This window comes from Pomacea canaliculata, linkage group LG4 (genome assembly GCF_003073045.1).
Source record: "Pomacea canaliculata isolate SZHN2017 linkage group LG4, ASM307304v1, whole genome shotgun sequence".
NCBI lineage: Eukaryota > Metazoa > Mollusca > Gastropoda > Architaenioglossa > Ampullariidae > Pomacea > Pomacea canaliculata.
The window spans coordinates 3,277,192-3,298,438 of NC_037593.1; the positions used below are offsets into that span (position 1 = coordinate 3,277,192).

At 47.6% G+C, this 21,247-nt stretch overlaps 1 protein-coding gene across 1 annotated transcript in view; it reads left to right on the forward strand.

Annotated features, from left to right (window-relative positions):
• The first annotated feature begins 14,402 nt into the window (after positions 1-14,402).
• LOC112562413 (potassium channel subfamily K member 18-like) overlaps positions 14,403-21,247 on the forward strand; it is a 49,030-nt gene continuing 42,185 nt past the window's right edge. The window contains exon 1 of the mRNA XM_025235670.1: positions 14,403-14,625. Within this exon, the coding sequence (XP_025091455.1) occupies positions 14,424-14,625 (202 nt within the window). The 5' untranslated portion in view covers positions 14,403-14,423. The remainder of the gene's footprint in view (positions 14,626-21,247) is intronic.

Sequence of the window (21,247 nt, forward strand, 5' to 3'; positions counted from 1 at the left end):
AACGTGACGTAGTAAACGTTAGAAGAGACTGTAGAGGCAGGCAACGGCTGTAAAGGCAGACAGAAGTGTATGTAGAGAAAACAAGCGAAAGTAGATGAAAAGTACAGAAAAAAGTGACCACAAAATGCTAATGGAAGCGGTGAGGCAAAGTTTCTCATCAGTGACACCGAGATGGGAGAAGACACACCTGTGACGGCAGGTGTGGTCAGGCGAGAAATGATGTTGCTGTATCAGTGGTTGGAATGTACAGGTGAGGACAGGTAATGCACTTTCGTGACAGAATGTGACTAAACCATGTGGTGACATCGTGTTATACATCCTGTCTCTGTAGCCCACGTGACTGAAGTCTTAAGGACAGTTGGAGCGCCACAAAAAATATGCTCACCGCGCGGCGATACGATTTCCCCAAGCGCAGCCAGGCATGAAATGACTTTCGAGATGTGGAACTAAAAAACTGGGGATAGTCCCGACTGTTCTACTTTTCTCCTCTAAATACTTGTCATGTGATACACTCAGGGCGGCAGCGCAGTTATAAAACTCGTTCTTTATCTCTGCAGTGAGGATTCTAGTTTCTGGTTCACATCTCACGTCGGGCTTTAACTCTGACGCATCGCTCTTTTTTCTTTTTCACGGTGCTCAGCTTACAAGAACTGCGGACGAACCTCCCCATCCTCCAGCCAGTGGAAGCCGCCACAGCAAGCGCACGCGCCCACCTGTGGAAGGTGTGTGGAGAGGCCCGACAACCAGCACCGAGCTGTGAGCGAAGTGAACGCAGTGAGTGACGTCGTCTAAACACTCGGCAGCTGGCGGCCCTCACCTGGCGGCACGCGCGCGGCAACACTCCGCAGATCAAAAGGTGCCATGCTTGTTGTATCAGCAACCTTCGCCCTCCATACCCGCTATCTCGGCCGCAGAGTGGGTCTGTGCAGCCAACCGCCCAGCGACGACGTCATCGAATTTACGTCATAAGCATTAGTCATTACACGCGCACGGGCGCGCGCTCTCTGCACGCGCGTGAGTGTATTTTGAGTTCGTAACACATACACGCGCTTTTTTCTTTTCTTTTTGCTGTTGGAGAGGCAGACGGATGCACCGCCGTCAGTTAAAAATGTGACAAGGCGTCGTCTTTGTTATCGCCATTCATCTTTTTCATCGTTTGCTTCAGTCTCGACTGTAACATCATCATTGTGAAGCAGCGATCACCAGGGTTGAGGCTGCAGCCAAGGTATCCTCCACCGACTCCAGACACGGCATCGCCAGCGCTGTTGGCTGCAACAACCGAGCGGACTATTTTTTTAGCTCCGCTACTGCAGGCGGATAAATCTTTGGGTAAAGGAGAACTATTTCTGCTCCGACGATGGAAGACGTTTTACGAACTTTTTTGTTTTGCACATGTTGTGGAGTACATCGCGCGTGATTGCCTAGGACAATACAACAGTTAAAACCAACACAAACAAACAGGAAAAAAAAGAATAAAACCGAGTTTTTGGTAGAAATGTCCTGAAATAGTTGTTTCTCCACCTTGAAGTTAGAAAGAAGGTTTAAAGCAAGGAAGACTTATCTCAGCAGTTATGTTTACCGACACAAGGTTTTAACGGCTCTAAAGCTGATTCTTTAGTATTAAAACACACCGAGTTCAAACAAATCAAACTTTATTGTCTGTCCGAGGAAGTCCAAGACACAAATTTTATTTTGCTCACGAACCCAACAACATATACAAACATAGTATGAGCATCAGGGCAGGAGGGGCAGGCAGGGCATCACAGACCTAATAGGGTCAAGCAAGGGGTCAGCTCAAGTCTTCGCAGGTTGACAGCCTCACTGTGAAACCCTCTTGTCACATCACAGTCCTCTGTGTGCACCTGTGCGACACCGGGTAGCACTGGATACCTTGTGTAAAAACCACTGAGCTGCACTCAGCATGCCACAGAAGTAAACGGATTTCACTTTCTATTGTCTCCACCATCCCCACCACCACAAACGCTCGCATCAATCAAGTGCAGTGGCGATTTCTGCCCGTGATATTTTAAAGGGAGGGAATAAACTGATTTTGCTGGATTATTGGAGGGACTGGATGACTCAGGCTGTAAATGAGTAATTTCGCTAAACGCACCTCGCGCGAGTGAACCGTTATGAGCTTTTCATCCGCCTTTCCTCAATTCAAAAAATATTTTCTCTTTCAACACGAAGAGAGAAGTGGAGAGCAGAGCACAGCGCCCTTACCTGCTCATGTTCGCCTCCCCTGCTGAGTCCCTCTCCTCCTCCTCCCCCCGAAATAGCCGTTAGACATAAATAAGATGGCGGCGCTGCTGTCACAGAGCTAAACCTGCAACATGCAAGTGATAGACAGAATGCACATGCGCTTGGATCATTTTTCAAAGCCCTCGGAAATTCATTTGGCGTAAGTGCCATCAATCGCAGTCACACTCCATCCAGCACTTTCCCCCAGAGTTACTTCCCTTGCCTCTGACGTCACGACAGCGCTTTAACTTAATGGAGGGAAGCTTTAAAAGCCGACATAAAGAGCCGTTCGGGGGCAAAAAAATCGTTTTCAGACGGAAACTTCTGCCAAAGTGAAAATTATCTTTCTTTCCTTTAATTGAAAACTTTGTTACCTTGTGGACCGCTTGAGTTTCTCTCAGATAATGAGAAAGGTAAGTCCGAGAATAGAGTGAGCAGACTGCAGACAATTTAAAAACAAACATGACACCTCTTGCAATTTTAATTCTATTTTAAGACATTCAGCTACAGCAGTGGAGCTCGTAGGAAATACGTTCTTGAAATGAAATGGTAAATATAATTGCGAAATTGTCTTCGCTGAGTGTTTAAACAACACGAGGGCGAGCATAAAGACTGGAAATATTCCACCCTGGAGGAAAAGTTATTTTTGAGCACAAAATACATCAAACATCGGGAGGGACGACAAATCTGTATTTTGCTCGATGTTATCTTAATCTCGAATGTTCTTTATTCATGGTGGCTTTTCAACTTTCCTGAAAACATGTCTGTCTGTGACGCAACTGGCATGGAGGGAGATCAAGGTGGTCTACAGCAGGTAAGAAAAAATCCACCCGGGGTTTATCAGTAATTTATTGTTGGACCCTACCTCTGACGTAAGCAGTCATCGTCTGCTAACTGTGATGTACAACGACATCGTTTGCGACTACAAATCACGTGATCCTATGTCACCTCGTCACTCCCCATTGACCAGTCGTGAGTTACTCTCTGTTACAGTGTAACACTCGTTTCTTCTTTCGTCTGTTCCCATGCACGGTGCAGGGGAAATATAAAACACGGGGCATCCCATCATCAACACAAAGATCAGCTCACCAACATGTTCACAAGGATTTAGGTGTAGAGATGACCACCACCTCCCTACAAGCGATGAACTTTGTGGAAGCTCCCACCCCTGTAGACGCGGTGTGTGAACACCCACTCACCCCTCCCACCCTGTAATGAGTCACGTGATGCAGGCGGCATGGACTGACGACTGACACCAAAGGTCACAGGGTGGTCTGCAATCAGTCGCAGTATCGGCGGAGGGACTTGAAAGGTGTATGAAGAGATTAACTGCACCCTACACGTGCCACCCAGATAGCCTCCCCTTAGGCTGCAGGTGGCGCTACTAGCTATAAATAATCAAGTTTTGCCCTCGTGACTTAACATGCTTAATTATTTGACTTATTAACCCGAACATAAACTAGAATTTTGAAGACAATAAAAATTCGGAATTTGCCAAATCCCATCATCCCATCGTTTGTACGTCCAGGAAACTTGCTTATTTGCTTTTTGATGACTGAACGACGAAACCGAGGCCAGACAAACCGAGGCAAGGCTGTAAACTGTTTAGTACAGCGAGTACACACCTTCCTCTTGTTGAAGTACTTGTTTAAGCTCAGTCTCCACAAAGCCAGCGGCAGCGACTGCTATTGTTTCGCCTTATTTACAGCATCCTGCTCACGACACTTAGACCCTCGGTCACGTGCAAGCCAGAGCAAAGGTCGTCCTGTGAGTGACGTCATGCTAGTACGTCTGCACGCGCATGCTCGTGTCTCACCTACGGCGGGCGGAGGTAGGGTTTGATGAAAACCTTTAGATGAAGCGAACATCGGCGACAGATGCAACAGCGAATAGAGTTGAAAGAGTAAGTAGGCGGTGGTGGCGGTGGTAGTGGTGGCTGTGGTGTGGTGGTGGCGGTGGTGGCGGTGGTGGAGATGGTGGCGGAGGAAGATTCAGTCGCTCACTTGGCTCAGCCTCAACCAGACGCTGGCTTGTGACGCATGTGTTGAGTGGTAAAACAAAACAGTTCGACGGAAACGTCAGCAGCTGATTGGTTTGTTTTCAAATGAGGTGTGGAGCCGAAACGACAGCTTCCGTTTCTCAATGCCTTCAACACGTTTCACAGTCAACACCTCCGAAACGTTTGTTCTCTCATAAGAAGAACTAAGATGGATCACGTGACACACGGAGAACTACATAGTCATGTCGGGTGAAGAACTCTAGGGGCTGATGTGAGATGTACAGGGGCTGAACAGGGTCACATGACATGGAGGACAACGACCACATGTCAGGTGAGGACGACTGCGGCGGTTGGTGTAAGCTTGAGACAGACTACAGAGACTTGTAATGGACTACAAAGGTTCATATCAGTGACGGACTACTTATCACCGGCAGAGGAAACATTTGTAAGATCATCAAAAGAAACATCCTAACATTGACCCTTACATCTTTGACAAACTCGTCCTCCCTCGCTCTCGGTTTCTCTGTTTATGTAATCTCTAGTACAACTTTGTGATATTTTTCTAAGCCTAACGGAACTGACAGATGCTACACGTTTAACGGTTACCACGAAGATGCTGATATATATATATAGAGAGAGATTGAAGATAAAATGTTTGCTGATATCCGCGCCTGTAAAAACTTCATGCTAGAGAACGACTCAGCAGGAAACATTCTCAACTTTCATCAAGTCCGTGTAAAAACACTGTAATGTCCAGAAAATTATGGGTAAAGGCGAGGCTCTGAGATCCTGTGCCAGAGAGGCAGCAATGAGAGAAAGGCAAACAAGAAGGACGACAAAAATGAGTGAATCAACTTCCCCTACAGCAGGGAACCACCCCGATTCTACCCCTAAAATTTGACATAAAATCTTGGCAGTCCTCGGTGCTCCTCCTCCACCAAACTTTCAAACATTTCTCACGTGATGTTTGAGGTTTGGGACTGCCGTTGCCCAACTTTCGCTCCGACTGTTCATCGCCAAGACCACAATAAGCGTTGACTACCCTCGGGTTAACGGCTTCTTCCCGATGGTTGCTTGGCAACCGTGTAGCTTTCCCCAGATAATAAACGCATATTTTTGTCATAACAGCGATAAACGACCGCAAGGAATTCTGCGAGAGGTTTTATCCCTGGAATAAACAGCAATAAACTGCCACATAAACCGGCACTGAGACGATCCGCCTCACTCTCGTGGTGAGAAACTCCCGACTGGCCCTGCGTGTGACGTCACGGGCTCACTGTGTCCGCCATGCTTGACTGCGCAAGGTCACAGGGTGTGTTAAAGGGTGGCATAGCAACTGGGTGGAACTACAGAATGCTCTTGGAATCCTGATTGTTACCTGCCGTCCAATCATACAGCAGCCCGGACATGACGTCAGAGTAGGTGTCTCAAGCTTGTCCCGCTTGGTGGCTCTGCCTGGGTGTACATACGTGTAAAATATCCATGAGTAAATGCGTTTATAAATTATTTATTTATAATTTATTATTTAAGTTATTTACAAATATAAAAAGGAAAACATTTTTCAATTTTTAAATTATAAAGACTTTTAAAAATAAACATTTGATTGCTCCCCACAGACAGCTCTTGTCTCCCCTGTCTTTTGTACTCGGAGCAGGTCTTTACATACCCGGCCTTTACTTACAACACGAAAAACTTCCTGAAGTCTTGTTTGTACCATGGTGCGATCTTCCAGAACTACTGAAACAAGTTTACAGCAATAAACATAGTCATAAACACACAACAACACGAATATCGACAGTAAGAACAATATGATCAACACCGGTTCATAAAACTCTATGTCATATTTTAAAAATAAACCCAGAATGCACTAGAGTTCTGAGGTGAGATCCTCTGACGGCTGTTGCCAAGGCAATAGCAATAGCGGAGAGTTCCAATCACAAAATGCAAATTGGCAGAAAATTCTCGCCAGCAGTTTGGAAACAGATGGCCGGCAACATGTACCCGAGCTTAGGTGCGAGCAGACACAAAGTTTCAATGGTTGATGCAGACACGAGTTGTCGGGCAGTCACGTGTCTGAGAGCAGCAGCAATATAGTCCGTGGACAATTATTAAAATTATTTACTTAATTAATTCTTGTGACAGTAGCACGCGATCTGCCGGACCACCAGTCCTGTTGGCATGGAGATGGTGATAAGAGTTGATACAACAGTCGACTGGACTGAACTGTAACATGGGGTCCTCGCAGGTTACAATACCTTAGGTGTTAAAATATTTCAGGAATTTATTTTCAAACGAGTATTGACGGACGCCATGTTGACTGCTTGTGTAGGTGTGGATGTACTTGTATAGCAGACATTTCACATACACATCGCCTAGTATCGGGTGCTTGGTTCTCTCCTCTAGCATCAGTTAATGCTCATTTTGCATCTCTTACCTGAGCGACAACCTCCCCTGTTTTTTAAAACAAGAAAAAGCCCAGCCTCTTAGAGAAAAGAATCCTTCCCAGCAGGCAGCTCACCTCAATGTACCTCAGAACAAGCCAGGTATCCCGCAGTCGCACAAGATGAAGGGCTGATGCGAGTGTTTCTGGTGGTGCAGGGAGGGACAGTCGCAAGTGACACAAGAGAGAGAGAAGGAGGAATTTCCAGACCAGATGAAGGGAGAGGCCGGGAGGGAGGGCAGGGAACTGGTTACAGATGAGCAGGGGAGGTAAATCATTCTGGATTCTTGGCAGTAAGTGGGTGGGTAGGGAGGTGAGGGTCTAGAAAGATGCCGAAAGCCGTTCATGAGCACAACTGGTAGGACATGGGGAGGAGCTAGGAGCCAGAGTGCAGAACCAGGATGTAGGAGGATGCTCCACACTCCTGGCACCGGATACTGGATCATACACTGGTCAGTAGAGACTAGGATCCGTCTGTTGCAATAGTCGCAAGCTAGGATCCTTATGATCCTGGATAACAGTTTATTAGCAGTAGAATATTACTGTAGTCAGTAGAATATTCCAGCCAAGAGGATCGTCTGTGATTACACTGTGTAGCTAGCTTTCACATTCACACGGCCTGTCACACTAACACACCTGTGACCAGCTAACATACACACCTACAGGTTGACTGTATACAGACTACATCAAACATGAACTCATCTTGCAGTACAGAATGCGATTTACAACCGGGGGAGAGAGGCAGAAGGTAGGTTACACACCTAACCCTCCCATGATTTACAGACAGTTGCAGACTCCGACTGAGAGCACATGCCAGAGAGTCCAAGACCGGGGATGGAGGCGACAAAACGAGGTGAGCAGGAGGAAGGAGGGAAGAGCAGACTGGGAGGAGGTGGCCACCAGATACAGGACAGTCTATCCGCTCAACATTCATTTCTGCTAAACAAACACAAAGACTGACGCACGGACCCGATCATCCTCGGGTATTTACGAGCATTTTAATGTGTGGAAACATTTTCTGCTCCAGGAAGCTGATCACAAGGCTGTTATGGCTTCAGTTGAACAAAGTGGGAGAGCGTTTATAAATATGTCCTGTGCAAGCTACCTGTGCACGGCACACACGGAACAGGTGTTAAACAAATGCATAAATAACCGACCCCGCCAAACCTCCACCTGAGACTCGAACTGGAGCGACACTGAACACAAACTGAACACAAGCGTGGATACTGAGAGATTGTGAATGTAGGAGGGACACACAAACAGCAAACACTAAGGCTAAAGCTTACACGGTTAGCATATTGATAGATAAACAACCAGCAGAATTAACTGACTTTGAACTTTATGGAATGTGTAAAAAACTTAACAATAAATTGGATTCCATTAGAAGAAAAAAAAACCAACAGATGCCGGCATCCATTGGACACAAGAACTCAACTTTATGATTCCTTTATTAGGAGACAGATCGTAAAATACAAGGTGTGTAACTTAAATGGGAGACGAAAACCGTCGGGGACTAAAGAATTCAATTGAAATAGTTCGAAAAACAATAAAAACAACACACAACAACAATAATTTGAGCTAAAAATGAACTGTGGACTGCTGGCCAGTGCTGAGGATCAAGAGTTCGGAGGCTGGACAAATTTTGGTCGTCAAGCTTTGTCGGACATAATTTAATCATGTAACCTAACCTACTCCATCACTTAAACACGGGTAGTCATGGAGACTAGATGGTACCCTGCGTGGGTAATCAAGAAATACAACAAAAAGACAAAAATGTGACAATGACACGCCCCCGCCCCCACAGGACGTGAAGACCAATAAACAAAGGACACTGGAGGGACGTACCCGGGGTATGACAAGTGCCACAAGTCGCTATGGTAAGTACTGGCATCACTAACATCTTTTTTTCGCAGTTTGTGTTTGTGGTGTGCAGGGGGAAGTGTGAGGGAGACTGGTGAGCGTGCAGTCAGTTATTTTTGGCAGCGGCTGGTGAGCTTGCTACCTGAGTGCTCACGGGGCGTGCGAGACGATGGAACTGGGAGAGAGAGAGAGAGGGAGAGAGGGGAAAGAGGAAGATAGAGACGAGAGACGCGGTCTGCTCTCCTTTCCTGTCTTACCTTTGCTGGCGGCGGCGCCAGAGTCGCGAGTGCAGCGCGAGGGCTGTAGCGGTACCTGCCTCTCACGTCTTACCTGGAGGCCACAGTGGGGCTGGCGGCAGACGCGGGGAGGAGAATGTACGACACGAAGGCCAGCAGATGAAAGAAAGAACATGCGTGTGGCACAACGGAGCGAGGACGACGACGACGCCACCTAGAGAAGAAACGACGTAACTCTACGTGATGCCCGGTGGTGCCGTAGTTTTCACGTAGCGATTGATGTAGTTCACGGATTATTCCCCCCTTTACCGTCTGATAGTAACTATGTGCGGTCGTCACAGATAACATGGACCGTATTCTGCAGGTAAGGATGTGTTGGTTGTGACCTCCAGTCCTGGGAGAGGTACTGTGTGTGTTTGTGTGTGCGACACCCCGACAGTCGGCGTTCGTTTCTCCGAGTGGACTAACACGTGTCAGGTATCTGTGCCAACCGCTGGGATTTAAAGTGATTTAAAGTGATTTAAAGTGATTTAAAGTGATTGGATACTTTCAAGACACCGATGATAACCCGTCATTGATTGTTGTCCAAGGGTGTCACTCGTTCAGGGGTAGCCTACCACCTGTCGGGTTCTTCCTTCGTACAGAATATTCCAGAAAGAAGCGTGTGCACCGAAGAATAAATGTACTGTTCCAGTCCACTTCCCATCATCCTCCAGGTAATTCCAGCAGCTTTCATTATCTTTATTGTCTGCGTGTGCTGTGGTGTAAGGGCGGACATCATCATCAGTGTTTGAGCCACACTTGGTGCAAGTGATTCGCTTCTGTCCTCAAACATTTTGTTCGTTGGAGAAAGGTGTTTGGAGTCTACCCGAGTCTACCCGAGTGCGCGTGTGGATGGCTTATCGTTGGCAGACTGGTGTGAAGATGCCCCAGATTGTGCTGCTCTAGAGCGATTTCCCACCTTCAGGAGTGAAAAGGTGACCATTGTGAGGTTTGTAAATGAGTTCCCACACCATGTGTAAAGCCGCAACATGTTGAGATTTGAAAGCGACTGACCGTTTGAGAGAAATAACTGACTGACCGACTTAATTACCAGTTTGAATGTATTTGTCAGTTTACCCCTTTGAGACAAGTTTGAGGTTAGACGTTGGGAGTCCAATCAAAGGAACCGACTCCAAACACGAGGGTCAGTGAACTGTGACCTCTGGGGCCGTACCTAGTGGATTGAAATACTTTTGGTAAATTTCAACAGTTATTTTCAGGAAAATTTTCACATTAAATAGCACAAAAGCTCCAAGTGGGGTTAGCAAGAAAAAAGCTTTTTGACAAAAAGGTTTAATGCAAAAAAATCTTCGTTGTTGATCAGGTTGGTTTGTGACAACATAAGAAAAATAAATTTTTTTTTTGTCAGGCGATGTGACAGAGAGGAAAAATTTGCTCGTGATTGTATTCTTAAAAAAGGTCAGTGTACCTTCTTCATAGTCGCCAATCCTACAACCTGTTCATTCGCCTTTTTTTTTTTAATCCGCAATTTTTATCGGATACCGATCTTCAAATTAGAAACACTATTCTGGAAAAAGCTGGCTGTACTACAGGATCCGAGATGATTAATTGATGGAGCACGAGGTAGGATGTGAGAGTGTCTTTATTTTAGTTAATGTTTGTCTCGCATGTGAAATTGTGAAATAACAAGCGACTAATAAAACTGACGAAGTGTGAAAACTTTGTAAGCTGCACAGTTTCATGGGAGATCGGCTGTAAAAAGTTTTGATGTAAACTAAGGTTTTCCCAGAACTTGGTGATTTGAAGGAATATGTGCGCTGCGCTGTCTACAAGAGGATCTCGTGCATGTCGTGATTACACGAGATCGCAGTGGTCTCCAGTGTCCATCTCGTTATGACGAGGCTTCGTAACTCCAGTTCTTTTGCCGAGCGAGGACAGGAAGGTTTATTACCGTTAGACTTCTGAAGCAAGTGACGTCATGGAAAGAAATACCAACGTCACTTCCGGAACTGCCGTTCCATCAGAAGGTCCTTCTGAACGAGATCGAAACCCGAGGAAAGGAGGGAGGTTTGCCAAAAAGAAAGAGAAAAGCAAGAATAAGGAAAAAAATAAATCGAAGAACGCGAAGAAGAATGAGTCGACGCCGGGTGCCGACGATGGAACGCCCGCGGCTGTTGTCAACAGTCGTGAGTATCCGGACGGTGACTTTCGTGGCGCCATTGCCTTGCCAGGGGGCGCTTCAGAGCCGCGAACTGACACAGAGGCTCGCAGGGACAGTGGGATCGAAGACGACCCCAGCCGATCGACGGGGTCAACCCCAGGCGTGGAAGAAACCGTCGACGGCGGAAGTGAGGGCGCAAAGGCGGGACTCTCCTGACCCAGAGGAACCCTCGTCAACCATTCCGCGGTCCAAGTCTCGCTCAAGGAGCGGATCGAGAAAGCGGTTCTCCTCCCTCTTCAGACGGCGAGGTCGCTCCAACCGTAGCAAGTCAGAGACGGACATCAGCAAGGTGGAGCGGCGGGATGGTGCACGCCGGCACGAGAGCGCTGATGACGTCAAGGGTCGAAGGTCGGAGGAGGAGAATCAGGTCAACCGCTTGCGGCAGTCGGCGTCGCTGGATCGCGACGCTTACCGCCGCTACCATCCGGCCAAACAGCCGCGCGACCGCCTGATGCACATGACGGTGAAGGACGTCATCATCGAGGACCGGCGACGACGCGACGTGTCGCTGAGCACGCTGGCCTCGTTACGGCGCGACACGGCGCTGCAGCGGCCAGGCCTGTCCTCCTCCGTACCCGATGTCTCCAACGCCCCCGCCACCGCCTCGCCGACCACCGGGGCATCGCCAGCACCGCTCTGGACGGCGATGTCTTTGAGGACGCGGTAGACGAAAGACTTCTAGTGAAAGCTGGGGCGACGCTACCTCGACATAGTCGTCCAGGAGCAGGTGCGATGCCCCCTTTGAACCGCGTCCACCCGGAACAGTCTGGCAGCGCGGGTACACCCGACGCTCACTCCACTCAGTGCGGGAATACAGCACAAGCTGAAGGTCCAGGTGATGGTTCAGTCAAACACGTGCTCACAGACGCAGAAGAGACAAAAGAAAGAAAGTCAGTTGTGAACAGTTCCAGTCCACCAAACTGTGATAAACCTAACTCTACTTTCCAGTCGTCAGGTGGCCGCCGGCGTTCTCGAAATTTCGACAACTCCGGACTGGTCATCTTCATAAACCCGAAAGACATTATTAAGGCCGCGGCTCCAGTCGAGGTGCCGGTGTCTGACACGGAGCAAGCTGTGAACTGGACAGAAAACGGTTCTCCTTCATCTCAGCAGGATGACCAGCATCAGAGAAGGATGAATACCTTGTCTCAGTTCCTGGAGCTGAGCAAGACGATGCCAGCCTTTTCAAACTCGTCCATAGCGCGCGAGCGACGGATCGGCCACCCAGGTGACACTGGGGTCAAATCCCCTGATTTGTCTCCAGCACCGAAGTCTTCTCGTGATTCGTCGCCTATAAACATTCCATCTGTAGGGGCACGTGACCAGACTGAGAATTTTTCAGCAAGCGAAGGAAGTTCCCCATCTTGCCCTCTTAGTTCTCCGGAAATCGCTGTCAGCCTCCTGCCCTGCAAAGAACCCATTCCCCAAGACATGCTTTCCAGCTTTGCAAGTTCCAAACGGAGCTCCGACCAAGGATTCTTCTCTGAACCTAAGAGCAGTGACACCGAGAGTGAGGAGGAGACATCAGGATTCTCTACGCCTCCGGAAGAACCGGAAGGGACGCCAAAGGTCAAACCTTCTGCCTTGTCTCCAGCGACCCTGGTGGCAGAAGTTAAAAACCGTTTAGAAGTACCTGGAACCTCAGGCGTCCACAAGTCTGCCAGCAGCTTAACGGTTGGCGAAATCACAAGTCATCGCCTCCTGCACCAACAAGTGCCAGCAAACACGAGCCCTCGGGCGACAGTCGTGAAGCTTCTCTCCCCAAGTCCCGCTGTTTCACGATCTGTCACGAGAACCGTGGAACCAGAGAGAGCAGAGAGGACAGCAGGCATGACAAGCGACCCAAGTCTGCTGACGATGTGGGAAAGCCATGCCTAGAGAAAGTGGACAGACGGCCATGTCTGCAGACAGACAGCAGAAGGCTGTATCTGAACGAAGTGAACAGAAGACCATGCCTGCGATGGGGACGAGCGTGCAACAGAAATACCGGCGGACCTTCCAGAGATGCACGAACAAGGAGCCGGTGAAGGAAAACAAATTAGAACTCCCTCACGAGGGGCCGCAGGAAAGGACTTGTCTGTCTCGTAGCCCTTCGCCAATCAGCATCATCGTACAGGAAGCAGAAACCAACTCCATAGTTGAGGAGCCGCATCCCGATGGTCCACTTGAGGACCTCGTCAAGAGAGGGCGGGATTCACAGCGAAGACGAGGCTACGTGAGCATCAGGTCCTTCCGAAAGAAAAAAGAACAGGAAATAAAAGAAGACACAAAGGCAGAAGTGAAAGAGGACACAAAGGTGGAAGTGAAAGAAGAAAAGACGGTAGAGAAAAAAAACACAAAGATGAAAGTAAAAGAAGTCACTAAGGTCGACGTGAAGGAAGAATCAAACCTGAAGAAGAAGGAGGACCATAAGCCACCTCAGTCTGCACAGAAACAACAGAAGGAAGCAGAGAATAGTGAGGAAGAACTGAGACACAGACTGGCTTTCCTTGACAAGTCCACCCAAACATCGGAGACTCTTCTCTATGAACTGCTCAAGACCACCAAGGCCAAACGCAAGGGAGGACTGTTTTCCTCCACGGCAAAAAGGTCTAAGAATGCGCAGGAACCGGAAATGCACCTTCCTCCCCCTCCCCAGTACGAGGAAGAGCGAAAAGCAGCCCAGGCTCACGATGAAGAAGACAAATTTGTTGATGCCAGAAGCCGTCCTCCAACACCAACTAAAGAAATCCAAGCTGCACCTTCTGGCGAGGGCGAAGATGCAGACCTGCACCGTGCAATGATGGCGAGACGAGCACAACAGTAAGACTGAAAACGAGGTTCACAAAGCAGCCAAACCGAGGCGACTACCTTTGAGGTCAATCGTTCTGCTGAAGCAGAAGTTGGGGAAAAATCGGAAAAAGCGGAGACAAAGCAAGCCGAACTGCAATAATCAAGAAGACGAGACAGAAAAGCAGGAGGACAGTCTGGCCAGCGACACCCTCTTCACCATCGAGAACGAAATCAACCTCAGCAAGCTGGCCGAGATCAAAGAGACCGACATTTTGGACGACGAGATCATCGGGCCCGACTTCGGGCCCGCTCTGCCCAAGAAGCAGCTGAGGTTCGAACCCATCGCATCGGACGAGCCTATTCAGGGGGAGGAACCCTTGCCCCCGTTGCCACCTCGCGACGCCTCACCACCCGGAGGAACAGCACGCGAGCCAGGGAACGGCGGAAGAAGTGTCTGCACTGCTGCAAGAAGTTCATCGCCTTTCTCTTCTCTCACATCGGACTCTGCTCACTCGTCGTCGGCTACACCATCCTGGGTGGTTTCGTTTTCCAGGCTCTCGAGGCCCCCAACGAGAAGAAAATCAAGAACGACATCACGCTGGAGAGAGTGAAGGTGGTGAACCGCATCGAGAGCCTGGCCACGGGCTTCACATGAACGAGTTGGGGCGCGAGAACCTGACGGAGGCCATCCAGCGCGAGCTGATCGCGTACCAAAAGTTCATTCACACGGAGACCAAAGACAGGGGCTGGGACGGCAAGGAGATAGATAACAGCAAGCAGGACGGCGACGAGGACAGCCAGTGGTCGTTCGCCAGCGCATTGCTGTACGCCATCACCGTCATGACGACGATCGGTGAGTCCGTGCAAACCATCGCGCGCCAGCGCGTGCACACACTTACACACACACTGACACACACACTTACACACACACAGATGAGAGATGAGAGAGAAGCACAGTGTGAAAGCGGGTGTAAGAATATAAGATGATTATAAGATGATTACACGAAGTTTTTTGTAAACCTTGATGTTGAGTAGACAAACATATGTAACACGTATACGAATACCATAATTTCTCTTTATTGTGATCCTTTGACCTCTGGCCTCCGTGCGGGTCATGTGGATTGTAGTCGGGGTCGCGATTGTCATGCTTGAAGTTGCGGATTGTTTGGTTTCTGTGCACGACACACCTCGCGAGTGTCTCCATCCTGTTTTGGTTTTCCGTAGTTTGGCGAGATGGTCACATGACTGTATACACGGAATATTTGTTTGTTGTTACAGCCTGTCTGCATCCCATAATGCTCCGTGTTTCGTCTGGTGTAGATCTTTATCTCACCTGGGAAAGGCAGTAGTAATAGTTTTATGTCGGGTGTGTGTTTCTGTATGTCTTTACCACAGCTGGAGAGGACAGTGGCTGGAGAGCTGACAGGTTGGGTATATGCCTCTAACGTGTAGTAGCTCCATTGGGCAGGTTGGTGGAGGACGTCTTCATGGCCTCGTCTACAATCTCAAGCAAACACTTGAACGGACACTTTTGATTGGCTGATGTCGGTTGTAATGGCGAGCACTAAAAATACTAAAAAGCGTGTTGCGGATAATATAACTGCGATGTCTAGTTGAGGGCGCTGATGAGGATTCGTCATCCTTCACATGACACACTACAGACGGTTTGTTGTTTATGTGTTTATGCTAATTATTTAGCGGCTGTTTCTCCTCTTCTTTGGCACTTTACCTTGTGTCGTCTTCACTGACAGTTCCTGTTGACCTCGTGAGGTGTCCTAGACATCTACTTTGCTTATAAGGTGTACTAGACAGTTAGTTTCCTCAAAGTACGTTTATCTCACAACTCACACCTTTACCCGAGTTTTAAAGTCTTCGCGCTCGATTTTTAATTTTTCAGCCGTCGACAACCCAGTTCGACAGAATGAATCTCGCCATAGCCAGCAAAACAAAAATCAAGCAAAAAAAAAAAAAAAAAAAAAACAAACAAAAAAACAACAACAGCAACAAAACAACAACAACAAACAAACAAAAAAGCAAAACAAAACAAAACAAAAACAAAAAAAGTAACTAAACCAACACAATAAGCAAAACAATTCAAATAAAAAGCAAAAAATAAAAAAATGACAAAAGACTCAAAATCAAGCAACAAAGAAGGATGAAAGGATGCGAGAGGACAAGCTCAATCAGTTTCCTTTCAAGCGGTGATGAGGTCAAGAGGTTGTTGTGTCTCGAGCCTCCTGGCCTTCAGTTTGTGTTTGGTTGATTGTTTGCGTTTGAGGAATTCTGTCATTTGCAATTAGCCATCGGCTGAGATCAGGAACACGTCAGTGGGTGATTGAGCTCTGCCGGAGGCTCACCCTGGCATGACTGAGAGAGAGACAGAGAGAGGGAAATACACATTTCACTTCATACTATTAAATAAAGTGCTTGGATGTGGAAGTCCTGCTCTAGCTCCATCCACTGCTTGCGACAAGCTTTGCTCAGCGAGACGACAACTACACCCGACCTCAGCCATCTTGTGTCACGTGACAGTTCCCTCAAGGCAGGGGTGTCCACAGGATGTTTGTGGACAGGTTGAGAGACTCGACAGAACAACAACAATTTCCGTTAAGTCCACCGTCTGGTGGCAGCCGACGGGTACTCAATATGTTTGTCAATACGTCTCGGCCGTTACCTGACTTGCTTATCTTCCTAAACTGATTCCAAGACAGAGAAAAAATAGTTTTATCAGCGGAGGAAACTGTGGAGTTAAATTGCCAGTCAAGATAGCTGAGGATGCTAATTCATCACAGAATGCGAGCTGTGCACGCACGTTTACACAGGGCGGGAGGGTTCAGGGGAGGGAGAGTGAAGGGGGAGGGACAGAGGGATGTTGGCAGGTACCGCTGGCAGCGGAATTAAACACCCAAGCATCCATAATAACAAACAACGACGACGACTGGGTGCTGTTTGTAAACAATTACTACGCCTCTGTGTGGGTACTAACTCAAGTGAGAGCAGAACTTGATGAGGCAACAGTGAGCCACTTCCGCATCTTCCACACAAGCTGATTGGATGGAAAGTCCTGACAGGACAGTTGGCGGAGGAAGATAAGGACACGAGGGTTTGTTTGTAGCTTGTTCTGGTTTCACATCGTCAGCAGCTAGACATCACAAGGACAGAGATAAAGTCAGAAAGAAAGAGAAAAAGAGGGAAGGTAGAATCTTTGCTGATGCAGATACTAGTTTCCTAAAAAAGTAAATGGCTGAAAGTTGTTATGTAATGTTTATATCCAGTGTACAATAATGTATGGATGCATGCATGTCTGATATAACTGCCAACATACCAATGTATACCTTTGTCCGTTGAAGTACAGTCAGCACTCGTCAATCGTAGGAGTAGTCTTAGCATTTCTGCTGACAGACCGATCAGTATGATGTTTATCAACGAACTTTAAGTCAGGCGCCATTATACTCGAGCATCGGTTGTTTCGAGGACTGCTTGACCGACAAACCCAACAACAACAACATTAATTAGTAGTCTTGACCAACATCGATAATAATCCCAGTGAAAACTCGCAAAACGAACCAAGACACATCCAAAAGTAGTCCACCAAGAGAAGAGTCTGCCACACCATCTGTTTCAATGATCTAAAAGTTTATCAAAACTCTTTTCCAATTCGTATGAACAAGTAGTTAGAGGCTTACATCAGACGTTGTCATTGTGATACATGTACAAACATTAATATTATGTCGACACCAAACTGTTCGTTAAAACGTTTTTAGCCTCTAGACAGGCTCCTACGCGAGCTCTTGCCGTTGACCGCCGACGTCTGTCGTTACGGATGCGACTACGCGAGCGCTACGAACTCCGCCTAGATCGTTCTCTTAAGCGTTGTCGTTCGGAAATAACTGCAGTTCCGTTAGTTTTAGTCACAACGTCCGTCAGGAACATCTTCAGCTTCCGCAATCAAATCATAAACAGGAATCGAAGTTTTTATTTTCTCTCCTGGCTACAAGCAGGGGGAGAGAACTTTGTTTGAACACGGCGCACAGCGGCATGGCGACACGCAAACATCGTACAGTTGTTGTCGTCATCGGTCAGCTGACTGCGCGTGCGTGTTTACATCTGTGCACACGGCGAGCATTTCGTGCAGGAGCCAGGCTGATGCTGAGATACTCCCCATCCCACCCGCCACCCTCGCCACACCCTCCCGCCGCAATCCACCCGGCGCTATCCACCCGCCACCCTCCCCGTCTATCCACCCCATCGTACGCCGGCCGTGGAGCAGTCGTGGCTCGCTACTATCACATCCAAAGGCCGACATTATTTATAGGCCACACCAACAGCTCCGCGTGTTGCTCCCCTTTGCGTCATGACGTCATTTCCTTTCCTTCTGGAAGCTCGGTTCGTTCAGAAGGAGGCTGGAGCTGATAGGATTCATACACAACAGCAGATTGAAGGTCTTCTGTGTATCAGAGGGTTTCTCCTATTTCCTAGAGCAGTCTGCAGTCCACAGAGATAAATTAAAATTGATGAACAACAACAACAACAACAACAGCAGCAGCAGCAGCAGCAACAACAACACAGAACCAAGAACACTGACGAGGGTAGTGAAAAGCCCACAATCAGCGGTCTCCATCCTGCAGTACAGAGAACCCCAGTCTAGAACTTTCCGCCAGCTGCGGCTGAGTCATCGCCCAGCCCAGGCCCAGTGGGAGGGGGGAGAGCGGCCGATCGTCTGCTTAATGTTTGTTGCAAACGACACAGAGAGATAGACAAATTACGTAAGCAGAATGAGTAAAAAGTTGTTAGGTCAGTAGGTCAAGAACTACCTTACCCCCCCGACTCCTCCGTTTGCACTGGCTGCCATGTCTTGAGGACTGCGATAGGCTGTTTTGTCTGGATGGGTAGTTTTTGCCCTGTTTGTTTGTAAATCTCCTCGTTTTTGAGGGTAATATCTCTTTTCCCTTCGAGCCTCACCTCTTCCCACTTCACATGTTTTTGTCGTTGTTTCCAGGACTTTTATTGTCGCCATCTTGTGTTTTTTTGTACTGACTCGAATTTGAGAGACTGGCTTGTTCCTGCGATGGTAATCAAATCCTGAAAACGAATTTTAAAGTAAACCAATGTCTGATGCTTCACATTATTTTCTGATGTTTGTGGTTTGGTCAGTGGTAAGGTCTTTACTTTTGACTCCTTAGTTGCTGCCATTGATATTTGTGATATTATTCGTTGAAACAATTTTAAATTTCTCTGTTTGTTGATGTGTCCGAGTGGTTACATTAATTTCTAGTGTTCTCTAAACTTCGAATTCTGTGATTGATGATGTCTGATGCCAGTAATTCTGACGTGCCCCTTGGTCCACTTATTTTCCTCGAACGTCTGACGTCCCAGTTGTGATTCCATTGATGTCTGATTTCCTTCTTGTAATGACAGGTCATCCATCATTTCATGTCGGGGAAAGAAAATATCATAATCCGAGCACTTGCCCCTGAAACTCCTCCAACATCAATTAGTTAAAACAGATTATTTACATCATAGATGTTTTACAAGTGGTACAAAGTTCACGCGATGTTTACGCCGACAATATTGACAGGCCATCATTACAATTGACAATAAACATGTTTACAGTTTACAGTGTTTACAGCTCCAGTCAAATTTGCAGTCGGTTTTAGCGAATCAAGGAAGAAAAAAAAACCACTTTCAGAGAAGTAGTAAGCGAAGTCGAACCTTGGCGAGCATTTTGTCGTATTTTGCGACCTCTGACCTCCGCCATTGTCGCTAAGTGCCGCATGTTGGAGGGCAGGTGCGGAATGTCATGGCGGAACTTGCACACCCGACACAGTGTCAGAGGGTGCAAGACGGGGTGCAGCTGACGCCAGACGTGCAGCAACTGCATGCAGCTCCAAGGATCGTCCTCTGCTACATCTTCATCGTCTTCATGTGCTGCATGCAGCAAGCGCCGTGCTGTAGGAGGCCGCGCGCAGCACGCACCTGCCAGGTGTCTTCTCGGCGGCTTGTCGGAGTTACAGAGCTGAGACGAGGCTAAGAAGTCTCCTTTGTTGTGGAGGGCCTGGGAGATGGGGGGCCTGTCGCAGGGAGAGAGCTTATCGTCGGAACAGCTCCTGGCGAGGGATGCATCAACACCGCGGAGCTGCAGATGGTGGGAGGGTGGTGGTGGTGGTGGTGGGAGGCTACAGATGCTATCGGAGATTATGGGCCTTTGTCGTCGTGAAAGAAAGCATTTTTTGAAATAAAAAAAGGAGATACAAAGTGGAGTGGCGAATGATGGGATCGTGAAATCTGGTAACATGGAAACAAACTGTCGGCGATAAGGACTCAGCGTGCGCGCGATCTCAGTGACAAGGTTCGTAGCGGTCGGCTGATGGCGAGCTCTGACAAATTAATCGCGCAATCGCTGGAGTGAAAGAGATTGTGAGAGAGAGAGAGTAAAAAAGAGAAGAAAAGAAAGGCTGAGTGAAAGAGACAAGACGACACACGAGAAAGTAAGTCTGAATCATCACATTTTTCTCTCCCCTCCAAATGAGTACAGCGGATTAATTTCTCTTAAGCGAGGAAAAAATGTGGAGAAAAAATCTTTGGATGACGTCATTCGACAAAAGAAAAGTCTGGATGACGCTGACCAAAAAAATCTTTGGATGATGTCATTTGACAGGAATATGTCATTCGGCAGACAACAGTAATAACATTGACGTCATCAGGCTGGTTTTGTTCTTCAGGCTTTGACTTGAATATTATTTTACACGCTTAAATATGAAAAATCCCAAGGATTGAATGACTGCAGGTTGTGACCCTGTCCTGAATCCTGAAACATTTATTTAAAAGTCGACTACGCTAGCGAGGGGATAAAATAATGTTCGCCCCCTGGTGGTCAGGAGAAAGCTTGCCAGCACTTGAGCAACTGAGACCTACTGAGATAAATTAGTTCCACAAATGTTTTTACCGCCGTCTTCGTGCTGCGGAAGTTTTATCAGATTTCTAGAAAGTCGAGCTGCGATCTGTTTCTTTTTTCTCTGAGAAAACGCGAATTATTTCTAGCCGCGAAGATGGCGAAGCACTCAAGAAATGCAGACTTCATCTCGGGATGCCAGACGTCGCCATCTTGCGGCGTGATTGATGGCGTGACGTCGTCTCGGTGCGCTCTGGTCACGTGACTGCAATGAGCGAGTGTCAGTCTCTGGTAATGACTCTTCATCTCACACTCACTAGCGCAGCACGCGACCCAGTTCCACGGCAAGAATCTGGGTCAACTTCTTTCTGACAAAGTGCAAAGGTGAAGGTTCATGGTTGTGTAACGTGACTGCTAGAGTAGCCTGTCTTGACAGAGTTGAAATAAATTAGTGTTGTATCAATATTATAAAGCTTAAAATTAACATCTGCCGTAAGTACTACGTCGAGAATAAAATAACACATGCGATTAATAATTATTAGTGATGCTTCATAATAATTTTAAATATTAATAATGTCTGTTT